The following is a 19,073-nucleotide window of genomic DNA, read 5'->3' on the forward strand; positions in this document are numbered from 1 at the left end:
ATGATTTGCAAATCTTTACTCTCCAGTCCCAACCACACCCTGGATCTTCATATTCATATCCAACTGATTATTGGACAACTCCATTAGTATGTCCCACAAACACCTTGAACTCAAAATGTGTCCAAATCTGAACTCATCTCCAATGTTCCACTGCTTTTCCTGCAATTTTTTTTTTCATAAATGAAGCCCCGTACCTGGAATCAACTTCTATTTCTTCCACTCCAACTCCTGCAATCACCAACTCCTGCCTATTTTATCATTTAGCTACTTCAATTTCATCCTCGCTTCACTCTACTCCTACTGATACTGCCCTAACTCATGCCTGTAGCATGTCTTACTTGGGCCATTACAATTCCTTCATACCAGGTTTACAGGCTGCCCATGTTAATACCTGCATCTCTTGCCCCTTCTCTACTTATCCTCCTGCTGGAGACCTGGCTGGTTTACCTCTCTCCAGCCTTATGATTGACTTTTTACTTTCCATTTAATTTTTCCCTTTTCTCATCATCCTTCCTGGAATACAATATGCCTGCAGTTGCTATCTTGCAGTCATTTTAAAGATTAAAGTCTGCTACGAATGGTAGAACAGGAAGATGGAAGGAACCTAGAATGTTGACACCATTGGGCCACCTTATCAGTCCTGAGCTAGTTACCTCCTACTTTTCACAAGAGAAAAAAAAAACCCTAAGCTATTTAAGCTCCGGTTTATTTACATATCAGCCTCATCCTGATACATCAAGCTTCAGACAAATGAGTAAAAGATAAGTGGTGTTCTGAAGGGACCTAGGAGCCAGAAATGGGCTTCGCTCCACCAAAAGCATAGTCTGACCAACTGTTAGATCCCTTTTCTGTGTGAATACACATTCTTGCCAATGAAATAAAACACCTGAGGTTGTTATCAACTAATCAATCACACCTTAGTATGAAATAGAGACCATTCATTCAACATACTAAGAGAATGAATTCTGATGGAAGGATAAGCAAGCCTGAAGCATTCTGAGGAGCAAGGATTGGATGGGGTGGCAGGCAGATTTGGGACATCATGAGTACTCTGGGAACTGAGAGAAGAGAGGCCATTCTGAAAAAAGAAAGATGCAAAGAATGGCAAGGTATCCTGGCGCCAGCTTTAACTTCCAACGTTAACTAGTCTTAATTAAATCACTGCTTTGCTGGGGAAGTTTATTTTTCAAAAAAACCAGTGGGTTGATTTAAAAAAAAAATGGATAGGCATAATAGATTTGGGAGTCTATTTTAAAAGAAATAAGCAGGAAAAACTACTTACTCCACTTCAGAACATTTTGACATGTGCCAGTATGAAAGACTAAGTTCGCCTTCCTGGTCCCTGATGGCAGCTGCTTAATCCTGTATATACCTCCCTCTTCCTACAGTTTTCCCTACAAAAGAACTGTTCCTGGGGGAATTGCAAGGTGGAGTACATGACAGAGTATCGTCAAAGCCAGGAAATGACTTTGAATGGGCCTCTGGCAATAGGCCAATGAGTTTTGATCTCATCGTCTATCTTAAGAGCAAAGGCTTATTAACACTAGTTTATGGGAAATAGGCAATTATACAAAATACAGGATTGGAACCAAAATATGTTTTCAAAATGTGAGTTTTTGACACTTGGAGGATTTCATTCCAAACTCTCAATTATATAATTACAAAAAAATCCATGTTTTAGGGAAACATACTTAACTTAAAATTCATGTCACTTATCACAAAGTTAGACAGTCAAGTATATAGAGGGGAAACAAAACAGAAGCGGTATTTACAAATTTAGACTACATGAGATATTGTGAAGAATCTTTTGTTAATAAGCAACACAATACATACTTTTACACACTACACTTCAAAAATGATGCATCTGTGAACAGCATGATAAAGGTCATAGTGCTGAAGACTTTAAATTCAAGGTTGGCAGAGTTGAAGACTAAATTCAAGGTCAAAGTCATACTGACAGACTTTAAATTCAAGGTTGTTGTGATGAAAACTCTAAATTTAAGGACAGATTGTCTAAGAAAGGACAACTAGCATTCAAGCTATTTAGTCAATTAGTTCCCTGTGAGTACAAAATATATAGGACTCACTAAATGGATTAGCCTAATTACAAATTCTGTTCATTTCTAAATAACTTAAAAGTCTTTTCACAGAATCATTCAGTCACACAGTTTCTCTCTATCCTTGTGTAGGTATTTCTGCTTCATTTAAAATCCTTATTCTACTCCCTCCCATTTCCATATTTTTATAAGTATAAAATATCTTTAAACAAAAAAAAGTCTGTTCCTTAGCTAGAGAACTATTCTCCCACTGACTTCTAGAAGAGGAAAAAAAGATTCCCATTTCCTCCTCTACCTCAAAAACACTAAGCAAACTCAAACAATCCAGTTCCTAAAGTAGTGTCATATAGAACCCAGGTCCTGGCACAATATTTCATGCTAGTTTTCCTGCTATAAGCTGAGAACAATTTAGTTATTTACATTACTGAGAAATCTATTTAACAGGCTGATTCACCCCAGGGCTTCCATCAGCAGAGGCTTGCTAAAAAAGGCGAGAGCAGCGGCGTCTTCGAATGGGAACATCAAAGACTCTCCTCCGTCTCTCCTCCTCATCATCTTCATCAGATTCATCCATATCTGCCGAATCATCATCATCGTCTTCCTCCTCCTCCTCCTCTTCTTCCTCTTCCATCTCTTCATATTCATCAGGACCCATTTCCTTGAAAGAGAAAACAATCTTTTGATAAGAACTTCCATCAGTTTTTTTACTCTTATTTAATATAAATTCTCATTTACCTAGAATCTAAACAACTGGGCATGCCAAATATGAATTTTATAGACTTCTCAGAGAATGTTTATAGATTTTTAAAATAGAATTTTATAGCCTTCTATACATTTTCATAATGCACATGCTGATGCAAATTCTAGAGTATATATTCTATCACAAGTTTTAAAATGCTCAATGTGGTTTTAACGGTAAATATATTTCATCAATATAGTACTTATTTTTTACATGGTGGTTGGTAATTCACACAATGTAGCAAACAGACCACTCCTAACAACCCAAGATAAAATTTTACAGACCTCATTAGTGTATTGAGTAACAATTCTTTATTAACCTACGTGCTTACAGAAAGGAGGATCTGAAAATATTACTAAGGTATGACCTCTACTGGTAAGTTTTATGTACTGTCAACAGGTCTAAGAGATTTCTATTGAGCTCCTAGTATAAAGACAATCAGCACCGGTAGCCTCTGCTTTTAAATTAATTTGTTGAAGCCTCTCGGAATAAGGCAGTAGTGATGTTGAACATCCAATATCTGAACATCTCTTGGGAACTTCAGTTCCTCTTAAGCAGTGCCTCTAATTGAGTCTTGACCCATTCTGCTGTTGGTTTTCTCTCTCAAACATTTGAAGACTCAGTGAGAGGACCTACTGTATTGGACAGAATTCTGAACGGCAAGGAGGACCTAGCGGTAATGTGGCAAGCATTGGGAGACTTGGGATGTGACGGCAGCAAAAGTCCTTCCACCAAGGCTTTTATGGCATTGCATATGCAGCATCCCACTACCCCGTGACTGAGTCTCTAACCACTCTCCCCTGTTCACTGCCCTCCAGCTACACCGGCCTCCGTGCAGTTCTTCGGACATACCAAGCACATTAGTGCTTCAGCACGTCTGTACTTGCTGTTCTTCTGCTTGGAACACCCTTCAACCACACATCCACCCAGCTCCCTCTACTTCTTTCAAGCCTGAACTCGAATGTCACCAAGGCCTTCCCTGACACATCTTTATGTCAGAACAACCCAACAGTATACTTCTTAGCTCCCTTACTCTGATTTTTCTCCAGAGCACGTATTACTACTTGACATAAGTGAGGAGTGTGTATTTGCTACACTTTGTCTCTTCCAACTAGAATGTAAATTCCAAGCCAGAGATTTTTTTTTTTAATCTCCTCAACTTTCTTCTTTTTTTATTTTTATTGAGGCATAATTGACATACAACATTATATTAGTTTCAGATGTACAACATAATGATTCAATATGTGTATACATTACAAAATGATCCCCACAATAAATCTAGTTAACATCCATCACCTTACATAGTTACAGGGCTTTTTTCTTGTGATGAGAACTTCTAAGATCTACTCTCTTAGCAACTTCCAAATATGCAGTACAGTGTTATTAACCACAGTCGCCATGCTGTACATCACATCCCTGAAGGCAGAGATTTTGATTATATCGTTCACTGCATTTTCCCCAGCACCTAGTAGGTACTCAATAAATATCTGTTGAGCAAGCAAATTAATTAACGTGGGGGAAAGGAAATGTCCTTTAGAATGTGTCAAAGGAACTGTCACTTGGGATTTATTATAACACTAACAACAACAATCAGAGAAAATATACATAAATATATTTCATTACTTTTATCTTTTGATTTCTTTAATCTGGGAAATAAAGACTTTAAAATTCAGTAGAAGGTACAAAAGGGGGAGAGGATTAAAGCTTAGGAAATTCTGAAACATTAAATCCAGGTAGTATGATTATTAATTATCCTAAGGAAAAAACCAGAAAAACTGTTAAAGAAATCAATGTAGCTAAAGAGGGAGATTGCTGATGATCTCATACAAAAGTGTACATATACAAACAGTAGATGGAAAGAGGAACACACAGACAAGAATGGAAATAAATAAGCAGCAGGAGCCTCTAAAGTGTCCAAAAACAAACTACCTAGACCAAGAAAAGGCTTAAGACCAACCAAAAAATGTTTTATAGCAACATTCAAAGTATAAAGCAAAAGGAAGTTTTAAGTATGATACTACATGGTTAGTGGACAAATAAGGGGAACAACTCAACTTCCATATCAAGAAAACTAATTTTTAAACAGGAAAGGTACAATACAAATAAACACAATACAAATACAATCCCCACTGCCTCTTTCATGTTGATTAGAATAAGTCCAGAATTCTCATTTCATTTTACTGAGTTCTCATCCTCGAGAAAGAGAAAACATTTTCCACAAGGCAGATCAAGATCTTATATGCTTCTTTGTGGTTGGGAGGAAACTAAAACTCTAAGTAAGAACATAGTTAAGAGAGGGTTGAACATGTAATGAGTTTATTATTGTAATTTGAAATTATAAATTTAAAAATTTAAAACTTTTAAAAAGGAGTAATATTATAAAACTTCTCAGTTTTAATTTTTAACATGATAAATGTCATATAACCCATATAAGCAAGAGTTTTTTGGAGTCCTCAATAACTTTTAAGAGCTGAAGGCGATCATGAGACGGAAAAGTCTGAGAACTACTGTCCTTAAGTAAAGACTACTCTATCCCCACCCTAACAAACATTAAAAACAAGCCTCAACAGGATCGACTGACCCAATAGTAACTTAACTGCGCAAACTACCTGTGCAAACAAATGTCAACACTCTTTACACTTTAGGTCAGGAATATATAGCAACTTTAGGGCAAGGAATATTGCCATAGGTAGAGATTTTATAACAATAAAAGAAGCACTTCATTAAAAACATGTAACAATCCTAAATATATTTGCATATAATTAAAATACATGAAGCAAATTAAAAAGAGAATAAAAATTCAGAATTAAAAAAATAGACAAAACTGTAATTATAGTTGGAGATTACAACAATCATCTCTCAGAGAACTCACACACATACAAAAGATCAGTAAATATATAGCAGACTTGAAAAACAGTCAACCAATTTGACTTGCCGTTTATAGAATTAATATTCCCCCAAATATCAGAAAATACATTCTTTTCAAATACACAAGGATCATTTACCAAGATAGACCATAATGCTGGGCCATAAAACATTTAAAAAGATTGAAATTATACACAGCGAGTTCTCTAACCATAACAAAACTAGAAATCAATAACCAAAAGGTAACTGGAAAAGCTCCAAATGTTTGGAAATTCATACATTTCTAGAAAAGACACAGATCAAAATTAAATTACAAGGGAAATCTGAGAATATTTTGAATTAAATGTTAATGAAAATAATGCATCAAAATTTGTGAAATATAGCTGAAACAGTGCTTAGAGAGAAGGTCTAAAATCAATAATTTAAACTTCTACCTTAAGAAGTAAAAAAAAAAAAAAGCAAATTAAACCCACAGTAAGTGGGAGAGAAATAAAGATAACTCCAGAAATCAATGAAACAGAAAATGAACAAATAGAGAGAAACAGTGAAACCAAAAATTGTTCCTTTAAATAATCAATAAAAGTGACAACCCCCTAGCTAAGATGATGAACAAAAGAGAAGATGTACATTACCAATATTAAGAACAAAACACTACATATAACTATAGCTCTTACAGCCATTAAAAGGATATCAAGGGAATACTGCAAATAACTTTTATGGAAATAAATTCAACATTTAGACCAAATGGACAAATTCCTTGAAAGACACAAAATTACCGAAAGTGAAACACAAAACAAAATATGAATATTAAAGAAATAAAATTCATATCTCAAAACGTTCCCACAAAGAGAACTCCAGGCCAAGATGACTTCGCTGATAAATTGTATCAAACATTTAAGGATAAGATGATACCAATCTCAAACAGAAATGGGGCTAGTCAAAAATGGAAGACTGTTACAGGAAGTAGCAAATTCACAGTATTGGAAATATACCACTGGGAGGGAAGCTAAACTTCACTTCCAAACCCAGGCTGTAGATTCTTTTCACCAGAAATACCACAAATATAATGGCCTAAAGTCTCATCATCATCCTTCTCTTTCCAAACTGGAGTTGGGAATGTATCCACTCTAAGTCAGATTAATATCATGTCTATCTTCCCAGACTTATATTAGACCCACCCATCGGGGTCATCCCAGGAGCTAGAGGGCTTTTTTTGAACATTTGACACCTATGACTTAATTATATTCTGGGTATGCAATTCATAATTTATTCCTATTGTATAACTCAAGTGTCATAATTTTCTTTAATCATTTTATAGCCTGTAAGATTGGGGTTACTGCTATACCTGTCACCCTAGAAATGAGATTTCAAAAATACAACTAGTTGACTTAGGAAATGATCCCAAAGAGAGACTACTAAAAGTGCAAGTCTACCCATTAAATCTTCTTTGTAATGATTTTATAGGATATTTGTATTACTTTTAAAAATTGGGAGTTTTAGCAAAACCACTGTAAGCAATTGCTTCCCCAGTCTTAATGAAATAAAAAAAAGGTGATTCTAACTGGTCTAGTGTGGTGATTCTCATTAGGCAACAAAACTGTTTTTGGAAACTGGAAAAGACACTGAAACTTTGAAACCAATAACTACTTTATATGATACTGTAATGGTGGACACATGTCATTATACATACATTCAAACCCACAGAATATGCAACACCAAGAGTGAACCCTAATGTAAACTATGGACTTTGGGTGATAATGATGTGTCAATGTAGGTTCACCAGCTGTAACAAAGGTACCACTCTGGCGGGAGATATTGACGATGGGGGAGTCTATGCATGAGTTGAAGCAGAGGGTATATGGGAAATCTCTGTACCTTCTGCTCAATTTTGCTGTGAATCTGCAACTGCTCTAAAAAATAAAGTCTATTTAAAAGAAACAAACAAATAAAAACAACAACAAAAACATAACAGTAGAGTTACTCTGATTGAAGAATCTGGAGCCTAGTTTACTTACTGTCCACCCCCCCAACATATTCACACATCTCCCCCTCCCCCAAAAGATATTTCCCTCAAAATCTCCAGGGTTCTCTGAAATACCATTTACAAACTATCTGTCTGGGTAATCAACAAAGGCCCTCTGTGGAGTTCATTCTACAAAGTCATGTAAAATCAGCATCAGAGGAAAAATTAACCTACCAATCGAGCTATAGACACCCTGAATGTCGGACATGCCATATGGAATCGGGGAATGGCAACATTAAAGATCTTGTCTTTAAAGTAAAGGAAATGGAAGGTATAATATCCTTCCATATAGCCTGATGTTGTAGAGAATGTGGTACAACTTGTGTATTCATATACCCGGCCTGGGCTGATGATTGGAAATTCACCTGCAGAGAAAACAGTAACAATAAATTAAAGTATAATATTTAGTTCTTCATTATAGCAAACACGATATGTCCTCTTTAAACTATATTAAAGAAAATGCATAATTAGAAAAAAATCTAAAAGGAAATATAACAAAATGTTAATATTTGGGGATGGGATTATGAGTATTTTGACATTTTTTTGTACTCTCCTAATTCCTGATAGTGTGTTGGGGGGTGAGGGGGGTGATATCCAGTAGAATGAAAATTAAAAAAGGAGAGGGGGGGGTTCCCTGGTGGCGCAGTGGTTAAGAATCCGTCTGCCAATGCAGGGGACATGGGTTCAAGCCCTGGTCCGGGAAGATCCCACATGCCGTGGAGCAACTAAGCCCGTGCGCCACAAATACTGAGCCTGCGCGCTAGAGCCCACAAGCCACAACTACGGAGCCGGCGTGCTGTAACTACTGAAGCCCGTGTGCCTAGAGCCCGTGCTCTGCAACAAGAGAAGCCACTGCAATGAGAAGCCCGCGCACTGCAACGAAGAGTAGCCCCCGCTCGCTGCAACTAGAGAAAGCCTGTGTGCAGCAACAAAGACCCAACACAGCCAAAAATAAATAAAATAAAATTAATTTATAAAAAACTAATTTTAAAAAAAAGGAGAGGCATTGAGGACACAATCTTTAAGACACTGGTAATAAAAAGTGTCACATATTCTAGTTCAAACAGAGGTAAGGATAATCTAAATGTTTAAATGTAGCAAGAGACTAAAACATAAAACTCTGAAGATGCATCTTAAGCACTTAGCCCAGACAAAATGGCAGTCACAAGGGAAAGGTTTTACACCAATAGACGAAATGACAGAAAAAGAATTACAGCTTTAATAAAATTCTTTAATATCCAGGAAAAATTCCTTAAAAAGACATGTAGAATATGAATCTATTTGTGGCAATTAATTAAAACAACTTCAATTTAAACTGAATTCTACATATGCTTAGGACCAATAACAAAAGCACATAGCTTAAATAATATTATTTTCCTGAAGTACACATATAAAACGTGAAGAATCTAAGGTCTCAGAAACTTACGATAATCATAATTTTTTAAAAAGCCAAATGTCAATGGTAATCAGAGGCTAGAGATGATTCAAATAAAAAAACAATAAAATCTGTGCTAAGTTTAACATTTCTCCTGAAATTTCAAAAAGATGACCAATATGAAATTCATTTTCTCTTTCTGCCATACACCCTGTAACCCTACAGAATATGATAATGAATAATTATCCAGCTAAAAAAATAAAGCAGTTAAGAAGGAAAAGCAAGAAACCTGTGTGATCTACAGAATGGAAATTCAATCCCTGAATAATTGAGTTTGCTATAATTTTAGAAAAGTTCATGTTTCAGGCACTAAACTGACAAAATAATGACCTTTATACATTATATTTATGAAGCAAAATATTGTAATTAGGAGAAGAATTCAGAATCTATGATATCTTTCACACCGAAACACAGCTATTAAAAAGATGCTGTCTTATCCACTAACTACATCATGCATTTGCCAAGCTATGTATCACATATATACTCTCCAAAATGTTTTAGAAGCAACTGATGTATAAACCCAAATCTTGGGACACATACCAACTACTCCAGGTCCCTGAACTTCTTCCACATCACCTTTAGCATTTGTTATTCTCCAGTAGCGACTGTCTAACTGACACGCCTTCTCAGGAAGTGCATCTTTTGACATTTCAATCCTGGAGAAGAGAATGGAGTGGTAGAGACATGTTGGTTTTTTTCTGTTTAAGAGCTACAGTATTTTGAGCTAAGCCAGTAAAAGGGATTTCCAAAGGAAATTAAGAAACCCAACCCAAAGTCGGTGTAAATCATCTATTCCTGTAAGTTTGCAAAGATACTGGCCTAATTAGCTGGACTCCCCCACAGAAATGCTTTCATTCAATTTACACACTTGACTTTCATTTAGGATTAATAGAAAGGGCAACATAAATATTTACAAACACAGTGGTGACAACAATCTTTTGCTTGACTTTCATTTAGGATTAACAATAGAAAGGGCAACATAAAAATTTACAAACAGTGGTGACAACAATCTTTTGCTGTTCAAATAAAGACCAATGTGGGAAACACTTTCTAGAAAATGGTGCCACGAAAAACTTCTGTCCTAAAGAATGGAGTCTTTTTTTTCACTACAAGGCTATACAGCCCTTTTCTCCATTAGCTTCTAGAAAGCTCAGAGCAAAATGTCACTATTTCGTGCATCTACTATTCAGTTACTGGGGTTATACCTTGACTCTGTTCTCCAATACTATTATTTCCCTCCTTTTTCTGAGACTCTGCTGACTCTTATTTTCATTTAGAATACCATATAAGCACGTGTAGCTATTACTATTTTAAGCATATCTCAATCCTAGGCAGGATTAAATTAAACAATTAAAACAACATTCATCTGAATATGTGTAACTGGACATATCAAAGGCTTCATACAATACCAAAATCGTAGAATGCTTTCTGGTTAAGTATACATTATTATTATTTCTAGTATGTATATATGCATGTATATGTATTTTTTAAAAATATATATCATAAAGTATTTAAAAATACATCTAAAAACAAAGCATTCTTAATCCCTTAGGGCAATGAGTTATCTTTACCTCACAGTACAGAGTACTTCTAATTAAAGTGTATTTAATATCTGTTTTTTATTTAACCAAATCCAGGGCTTGCTCAGCACTGTGTCTAATATACAGGCTGTACTCCTAAATATTTATTACCCTTTTAATTAAATACAGACAGGCAAGATAAAACTGAAATGCATGGTTTTATCTTGGGCAATTTCATAGCTTTCGGAACGCATCATAACTCTAATACTGACCTTTCATGATGATTACAGCTTAGTGGTCCACCTCTCAAAGTACCTGGCACAAAGGCTGATACAAACTCAAGGTGCTGTACAAACACTATATTGTAGAAAATTTGTTTGTTATCCACCTACCTCCACACTTTAGCAAGAAGCTGCCTTTCAGAATGTGTTTTTATATCATGTCAAATGGGGTGATAACAACACATCCATAAGGTATATCCCAAAAGGCGACCCCATTTAAAATTCTCACCTGATTCGGTATGTGAAGAAGTAGTGGGGTGGATGTACAGAGCTAAGTTCTGGCAGAAACGATGTGGAAACTGAAACTGTAATATCCCCAGTCGTTGCTACACACTCTGCATCATGAACATATCTAGGTAATTTTAAAAAATTAAACATTTTTTAATCAACAAACGTCAATTCTGTAAGATAAAAGGTTTAAAGATACAATGCAAAATAGTTTATATTTTACTTTACGATAAAAACAAATTTAAATCATATTTGGCACCTTAAAGGTATAGTTATTAAGCTTAAAAGAACAAACAAACTAGAAAACCTTGAAGACTCTGAATCAATAATGATAGCAGTCAAGGTTCAACAACCAGTGGTTCAAATAATGGATCAGTAACTAACTTGGAAACTAAAAAGAGCTTATCTCAGTCTTTAGAGCTAAGGAAACTTTTGGAACATCTGAAAACCCAGCTATGCCCTATACACAGTGACTCTGACAATAAAATGTGTTAGTATTGTTATTCTAGAGGCCTCTAATGTATAATTAACGTATCATTTCTGCCAACTGGGCTACTGTGAACCAACCTCTAGTACCATCTATAATACCTGAATGTTCCGTTTAGAGATAATGACTAATATTTTCCAGCAGCTAATAGTTACTGACTTGCTATTCACAGTAAATCTGTTATTGGCAACAGTCTCCCACTCCACCGCCAAAAAAAACACCAACTATGTAACTACTATAAAGCCACAGCTTCTAAATCAAAATCAGTTTTTTCTCTTGATTCTTCAAGACGAAAAAAATACTGGCTGTTCAACTGTTTGGATGTTTTGGCTTTAAAGTGAGAATAAAATAGTAAGATTTAAGATGAGAGGTTCTGTTATTAACCTTCATGGGAAACTTCATCTCATGATCTGTAACTGATGTTTTTTTCTGATTTATAATCATTCCAATCCAAAAAGCCCCAAGTGAAATACCTGAAAATTTGGTCTCTGATGATAGGGAAGCCACCTGATACAACATTGTTGACATAAGAAGTAAACCAGTCAGTAAAAGTAGCACCTGTAAAAAAGGAAGGGAAAAAAAAAGAGAAAAGGACAAATAGTTTTTTTTTAATTTATACAGGAAACAAGGGGAAAAATGACAATTTCTCTATGCTTAATAGTGATATCTAGTGATATCAAAACTAGAAACATTTATATATACCATTCTACTAATCCTTTATTAGGTAAATTTCTATCCTCAGTTCTATCAATCTTATTCCAAACTACCTGGCTAGGGAATCCTCCAACTATGTTCAAACTACATTTTACACTTAAAACTAAATAGTTGACTTTTAAACTTTAAGTTGTTCTGGTACAAAATGAAAAGCCTTCTGTCTATAATTTCTGGAACATATAGAACAAAGGAGATATAGCTATGTCTAGGAAGAAACTACAGAAGAAGTATCAGCATCTATCCTCAGATGATCAGGGTACATCCCTGGTCCAGGCACATCCTGACTCATGCACAAAATTCTGTCAGAAGCCAGGCTCAGTCTGGACATCTAATAAGGGTATAGCACTGTGGAGTTCTGGGCATCAGGCCAATCCCAAAGTAGCCCAGTTGCACTACTACAGATTCAAATGTACAGCGGTCCTCCATATTCTCAGTGACCAGCTCAACGCAGAGAAGAATGACTGGGATAGTCCAGTCCAGACCATATATCCGTGACCTAGTGATTGGATCAATAACAAGTATTTACATGAATTATGTTGTCTCTTGTAGGTAATACAACATAACTTTCTCAGACCCCCATCATTTACTGTTAATACAGCTCAGTGCCTAGCACATACTAGTCCCTTAATCAATGTTGTTCAATGAATTTCTTCATAATCTTGTTTCTATTAACCCAGTTCCTGCACTCTGCCACACTGGAAGTCAGATGCTAAATTTATAGTATGTATTTACTTATAATTCTATTTAGGGAATGATTGAAGATACAATTTAAGCTTGAGTCTGAGAGTATACAGCTTTAAAATTTTAAAGGTATCAACTGACAGAAGGTAAACTACAATAGTTTACTCTTTTTTCAATGCCTATTAATGGCCCACTCTGACCCTTTATTTATTAAATGCTACTTTATTCAAATGATCACTGATCATCTTCTATCCACTTTGAGCTAGATATTAAGGGGCCACATGAATGTTTTTAAATTCATAGAAGGTACAATTTTCTGTTTTGAGACCTAGCAGTTTCCCTGCAGAGTTTAAAAAATCATTTTGTAAATTTCATGAACTACAATGTTATGTAAGAAAAAAGAAATTTCTTATGATTTACATTAAAAAAGAAATTGGCATGGTGTATTTTAATGTGCCTTAATTTATTACAACACATACCAAAGTGTGTTCTTTAAAATAAGGATAAAATTTTCCATGCAGCCTTCACCACTAAACTTACCTGCACACAGATTCCAGTTTTCTTAAAATGTATTAATAATGCACTGAATATCAGGAGATTCCATCTTATGTTTTACCAAAAATTCCAAGAAAGTCAAACTTAGTTGAATTAAGATGTAATTTATATGTTCTACAGGAGTTTACCTTTTAAAGTAAGCCCATATCTTGCAGTTCCTTTGAGAGTATTGGGGTCTTATCAAGGTAGTGTAAAGGTAGATCAGATACTTTCTCATCTTTCCTCCCAGCACTAACTTCCCACCCCATTTCTTCCAGTGCATCTCAAATCTTTTGCTTTACTCTCTCATTCTAGGAGAAACCCCAACTCCCAGAAGAGTATTCTCAGACCTTAGTACTCTGCCGAAGTGGTGGGGTCTTCCACACCATGTCAGACCAGCACCTAACTAAGACTAAGAAACTCACAGAGCCTAGCCGGCGGCTTACCTTAGAGCTCAGGCAGCCTTTAGTTTATTAACTGAGCAGCACCAGTGGACTAGAGCCAGGACGATCATGTTCTCAGAGTATGTGCCACCCAGAGAAGCCAAAGAGGGCAACAAGCAAGGGCGTAACCCCCAGAGGGTGCTGAACTTAGATACCATAGACCACAGGAATCAGGGTTAGCTGAAGGCTAAGAACCAAGCTTAAAAGTGTTTTATAACTGACTGCGTAGGGGTGAGAACTTCTTGATATTGTGAAGTATGCCACAAACCTAGAATATGCCATAGTTTGAACACACAGCGACTTATACTCTGTTCAAGGTTCCAATTAGGAGATACAATTAAATACAGATGCCTTGGCCTGCAAGATCCTTTTACTATTAATATATAATGATGTTTAATATGTTCCAGAAATGCCTTTAAAAAGCAGAATGGATAGTCAGGAAGCTTCTCTTCTTCTTCTACGTGAGCAAAATCTAAGCAAAACAAGAATGGATGAACAGCAAAGGGGTGAGCTGCTCTTGAATACAAATTGAATTGTTCTCAAAATCCTATGAGAAATACACTTTTAAGGCCAAGAAAAACCAGGTGTGCCAAGCAGTTTATAAGGCCCAGTTTATACTGGTCTCTGAAGACTGATGGTCTGAGGTCTCTGGTGTGACATCAGTATTTTACTATAGCACTGGCACCAGAAGAGAAAAAGTATAGTTATTTTATGTATCTGTATCTCTAATTATGTATTAATATGATCGATGGAAAATGCATGTGTGTGTAAGGGAACTATATACACATTCCTAACAATTCTATACATTTCACTGTTCTACAGCAGAATCCTAAGAGCGCAAGGTTATATATGGCATGGCTTTTTTCCAAATGGAAACCCAAGTCAAATAAAGTACAAGGGCTATTCTAATGAGAACCTAGTTATAGTACTTTATAAACCAGCAAGCTTTAAGAAATACAAACATAAAATTGCCAGTTGATCAAGTAACAGAAAAGTTTTTACCAACTTAACTTTTTTTGACCAGAAAGAAGAGACTTTTCTCTTACCTATGATAAACATGTCGATAGCAGCTGGATTCCGAGCCATTTGGTCCTAGGTGAGAAAAAGAATATTGTAATCAAGGAAAATACATTTTACTTAATTCCCCATTGTTCACTATCTGTATCCTTCCCTGGGGACAAGACAAAACAGATAAAAATAACTTAAGTGCTCTAACCAATACTCAGACATTCCTCACACTTTTCAGTTTCTGCTCTTATGATTTCTATATTTAGGCTCTTCCTATTAGTTACAATGAACTAATAAATTATCCTTCAAGAAAACAATTAGGACATTAAAACCGTGAGAAGACACATGGCCTATGAACCCAGAAGACAGGGCTTTGAATTCAGTCAAGGGACCTAAACAGTTCTAGATTAGTCTCTTCTCTCAGTAAATGGAGAGACCAAGTCATCATCCTACAACCTTACAGAGCTATCAAGTCAAAAATGAGATAAAAGATGTGAAAATGCTTAGAAAAAAAAATTAAAAGCTATGCAAGCTTTTAAAATAATTTAAATGTTATATGGAGGCACATGTCTCAGATAACTATGAAATTTTTTTTTAAATAAATTTATTTATTTTTGGCTGAATTGGGTCTTTGTTGCTGCACGCGGGCTTTCTCTAGTTGTGGCAAGCAGGGGCTACTCTTTGTTGCGGTGCACAGGCTTCTCATTGCGGTGGCTTCTCTTGTTGCAGAGCACAGGCTCTAGGCGTGCAGGCTTCAGTAGTTGTGGCACGCGGGCTCAGTAGCTGTGGCTCATGAGCTTAGCTGCTCCACAGCATGTGGGATCTTCCCAGACCAGGGCTCGAATCCGTGTCTCCTGCATTGGCAGGCGGATTCTTAACCACTGTGCCACCAGGGAAGCCCCTGAAAAATATTTTCTATTTAAGTTCACATCTAGGCAAAAATGAAAGCAGAAGGTCTGCAACTGAGGAATGACTGAGAACTGAAGAAATAAGAATGAAACCAAATGCCATATTTTCTGTGCTTACATTAAAATCATAACAAAAGCCTCTTTAAAAAGATCTACATTTTTCAACAACTCAAATACCTACTGAAGAAAGAGTTTAGAAAGTTTCTATTGCACTCAGAACTTGAATCCAAAGCAAATGATGATGGATGATGTCCAAAAGCTAAAGTTACAAATTTATATTACAATTAATCACTTCAACAAAAAGCTCATTCATTTTTCTTTTTTTTTATAACAGCTTTATTGGAGTATAATTGCTTTACAATGGTGTGTTTCTGCTGTATAACAAAGGGAATCAGCTATACGTATACATATATCCCCATATCCCCTCCCTCTTGCGTCTCTCATTAGTTTTTCTTAAATTTAAAATGTTCTAATACAAATCACAGCTTCCCTCCGTACGCACAATAGCTTGCATTGTTTGTCCATTGGTGAAATTTTCTTTTAGCATTCCATGCCATTATATCAGAATATTAGCCCTCTAGTTAGATCCATCTATAATCAAATTGCATAATGCTCTATACCCATTCTACAACCCTGAAAATTCCTAATGCACATTTTATACACCCATCAGAACACATCTTAAAGCCACATTTAAACATGCTTCCTACTTACTGGACATTGGTAGAAGACTTCATTTTTGTTTCGGCCCTCCGCAGCTTCCACTGCTATGTACTGACTCAAACCAGTGTGTATGCAAAAAGTTAAAGGTAGACAGTATTTCAGTCCCTGTCTCTGCTGGAAGCCTCCAGCAGCCGTGTCGACGTCTAGCAAATCCTCAGAACGATAGTGATTAGACAGCGCCATGCTTCCCAACAACCTGAGAATATAGACTCAAAAATTTAGTCAACTGCAATCTTTTTGATGAATAATAATTTCACTTTGACAACTTTACAAGAACGATTAACATGTCAGTTCTAACAGGAATACCCCAAACACTACAATTTCTGCATATATTAAATTCAAACCCTTGAGTGGAAAGATTCTGATTTAAATTAAAAGCCTAAATGTCTAAGCTGTCTAAATGGCAACATTTTACAAAGAAAAATAGTTTTATTGTTTTCAAAAATCTATCTTGCCATAATTTACCAGTGTTTTGCTATATATGTATGTATGACTAATTTAATATTTAATGTTCTCTCTGATACCTTTATCTTGATACAACCTTTAGCTTACACTATCCTACCAGGCAGTAAAAATGGAAATCAGCTTAATCCTTGCCCAAACTTTCATAAACTTGGGATGTATGGGGTCTAAACTCATACGTTTGAGAACAACACAGGTGTAGGTCCTTGATGAGCGTCTCATCCTAAGTCTCACTGTTTGGGCTGTGGGTAGATAAAAATCCCTGTGTTGAAATCATGATCTGTTTGTCATGTCAATTCTGAGCAACTCTTAGTATAGTTCTCTCCTGTTGGTTCTTGAAATATGACAATTTTTCCATTTTGTCAAGTTTCAGCTTGACAGGAAAACAGAATAGAAAAAAACCCCAGTGATTTAGGCTTATCTAGTCCTAACTGCCCAATATTTGACTTCTGAATACTACCTTGTAACCTCAGTATGATCACCTCCTAGATTCCCTGTACTCACTCAACTCTGATCTGAAATGGTAACAGAGCCTCATATGGTTCTTCACACACAAAGAGATACCAAGTTCTAATAAGAACAATGCAAAGTTCTCCCTAAATTCCTATCAATATGTCACAAGTGCAATGTCTCTGAAATACCTTAATTTCATGAGGGAACAAAGGGAGTAGAACCATTCGAAGCATATAGCTTTAAAAACTGTGAGTAAATTTGAGAGCTACTGCATGGTCTGCTTTTACCGAAAGGTTCCACAGTGAATACCTCATATCGTTTAGAAGTAAGTTTAAAATAGGCCATTCAATTATAGACTATGCTTGAATAGGACAGAACTAATATTTTCTTTAGTTAAGTGTATGTAGCTCTGAACAAATTACTTTTAACATGTATGATTCATAGAACTTATATCAAGCTCTCTAAAATACTTTACTTGGCCTGTAACAGGATAAACACTTCAAGGATTCGGAACAGGTTTAGTTAAATTTTAGTTAAATTATACTCATACACACATCTCCTCTGCTGTCCTGTAGGCCCACCCCAACCATCTTAACTGTAAAGATGTGTTGATAGAAACCATGTTTTTGAGACATTATCTATTTTGGTAAAATCAAATTCAAGCTATAGATTTTATCTTATGGATTGTTATAAGGAACAGGAGGAAATTCTTATACTTTTTAATCTGTTAAGAGTAACTACAAATACAATTTGTTTACATTCTAGAAAATAACTTGTATCATTAAAAATAACTCAAACAGTGAACATCTCACCCAGGAACCACTAACTTCTGCCCATTGTGGATACGATATGAACATCGATAATCATCAGGAAGCTTGCAGCCAATCTGAGCTTCCACAGCATCTAGGTCTTCCTCTCGAGCACCCTCTGCAGATGCACAAAAAAGCAAATTATCAAGAAACCATAAGGCTTAAATCTAAGAAGAAATGCAATCTATCTGCTAGCCAATGATACAATCTTAGAGCAAGTGAATTCTGTCCAAAATATACTTGCTGAAATATAGGGAAATGAATTGAAAATTCAGAGAAACATTATACCACTTTAGATTAGCTCTGATGTTTGAAGCCCTGAGGAAGCAAATTGCTGTTTCCTCTCCATGGGGAAAACACTGGCACTAAGCAAAATATGGAATGACAGGCACCAGTGAAATCCACAATAGTTTTTTCACAGTACAATACAAACTTTAGAGCATATCTCATTTTTCTTAATCTAATATACTCAAATTTCTCTATTTAAAAAACTCTCCAGAAGTTCTCTAAATGGATGTTGTTCAAGAGTCTTAACCTAGTCTCTTAATGGGAAATATAGGACATAGGTGTAGGTTCATGCTGTGAGGAGGCCATTACCTTGAATTTGATTTTCATGTTTATAAGCTTGCCATATATTCTAGCTTTAAAAAGCAGTAATTACAAATACTAAGAGAAGAGATTCACTCCCAGCAATGGCCCACCAGGT

At 35.8% G+C, this 19,073-nt stretch overlaps 1 protein-coding gene across 4 annotated transcripts in view; it reads right to left on the reverse strand.

Annotated features, from left to right (window-relative positions):
* Window positions 1-1,679: 1,679 nt before the first annotated feature.
* FBXO3 (F-box protein 3) overlaps window positions 1,680-19,073 on the reverse strand; it is a 32,015-nt gene continuing 14,621 nt past the window's right edge. The window contains exons 4-12 of one of the 4 annotated variants that reach the window (XR_008619597.1): window positions 18,371-18,485; window positions 16,635-16,839; window positions 15,054-15,099; window positions 12,109-12,193; window positions 11,150-11,272; window positions 9,660-9,775; window positions 7,859-8,049; window positions 4,098-4,212; window positions 2,584-2,715 (exon numbers count right to left, since the gene is read on the reverse strand). Coding sequence is in view for 3 of the 4 variants with exons in the window: in XM_007118260.4 (XP_007118322.1) it covers window positions 2,539-2,715; window positions 7,859-8,049; window positions 9,660-9,775; window positions 11,150-11,272; window positions 12,109-12,193; window positions 15,054-15,099; window positions 16,635-16,839; window positions 18,371-18,485 (1,058 nt within the window). In the remaining variant the exon portion in view is untranslated. Of the gene's footprint in view, window positions 2,716-4,092; window positions 4,284-7,858; window positions 8,050-9,659; window positions 9,776-11,149; window positions 11,273-12,108; window positions 12,194-15,053; window positions 15,100-16,634; window positions 16,840-18,370; window positions 18,486-19,073 lie in introns of all 4 variants that reach the window. The other 3 variants (XM_028501245.2, XM_055091560.1, XM_007118260.4) reach the window with 3 other exon arrangements.

The sequence above is a fragment of the Physeter macrocephalus genome, chromosome 16 (genome assembly GCF_002837175.3).
Source record: "Physeter macrocephalus isolate SW-GA chromosome 16, ASM283717v5, whole genome shotgun sequence".
In the NCBI taxonomy this organism is placed as follows: domain Eukaryota; kingdom Metazoa; phylum Chordata; class Mammalia; order Artiodactyla; family Physeteridae; genus Physeter; species Physeter macrocephalus.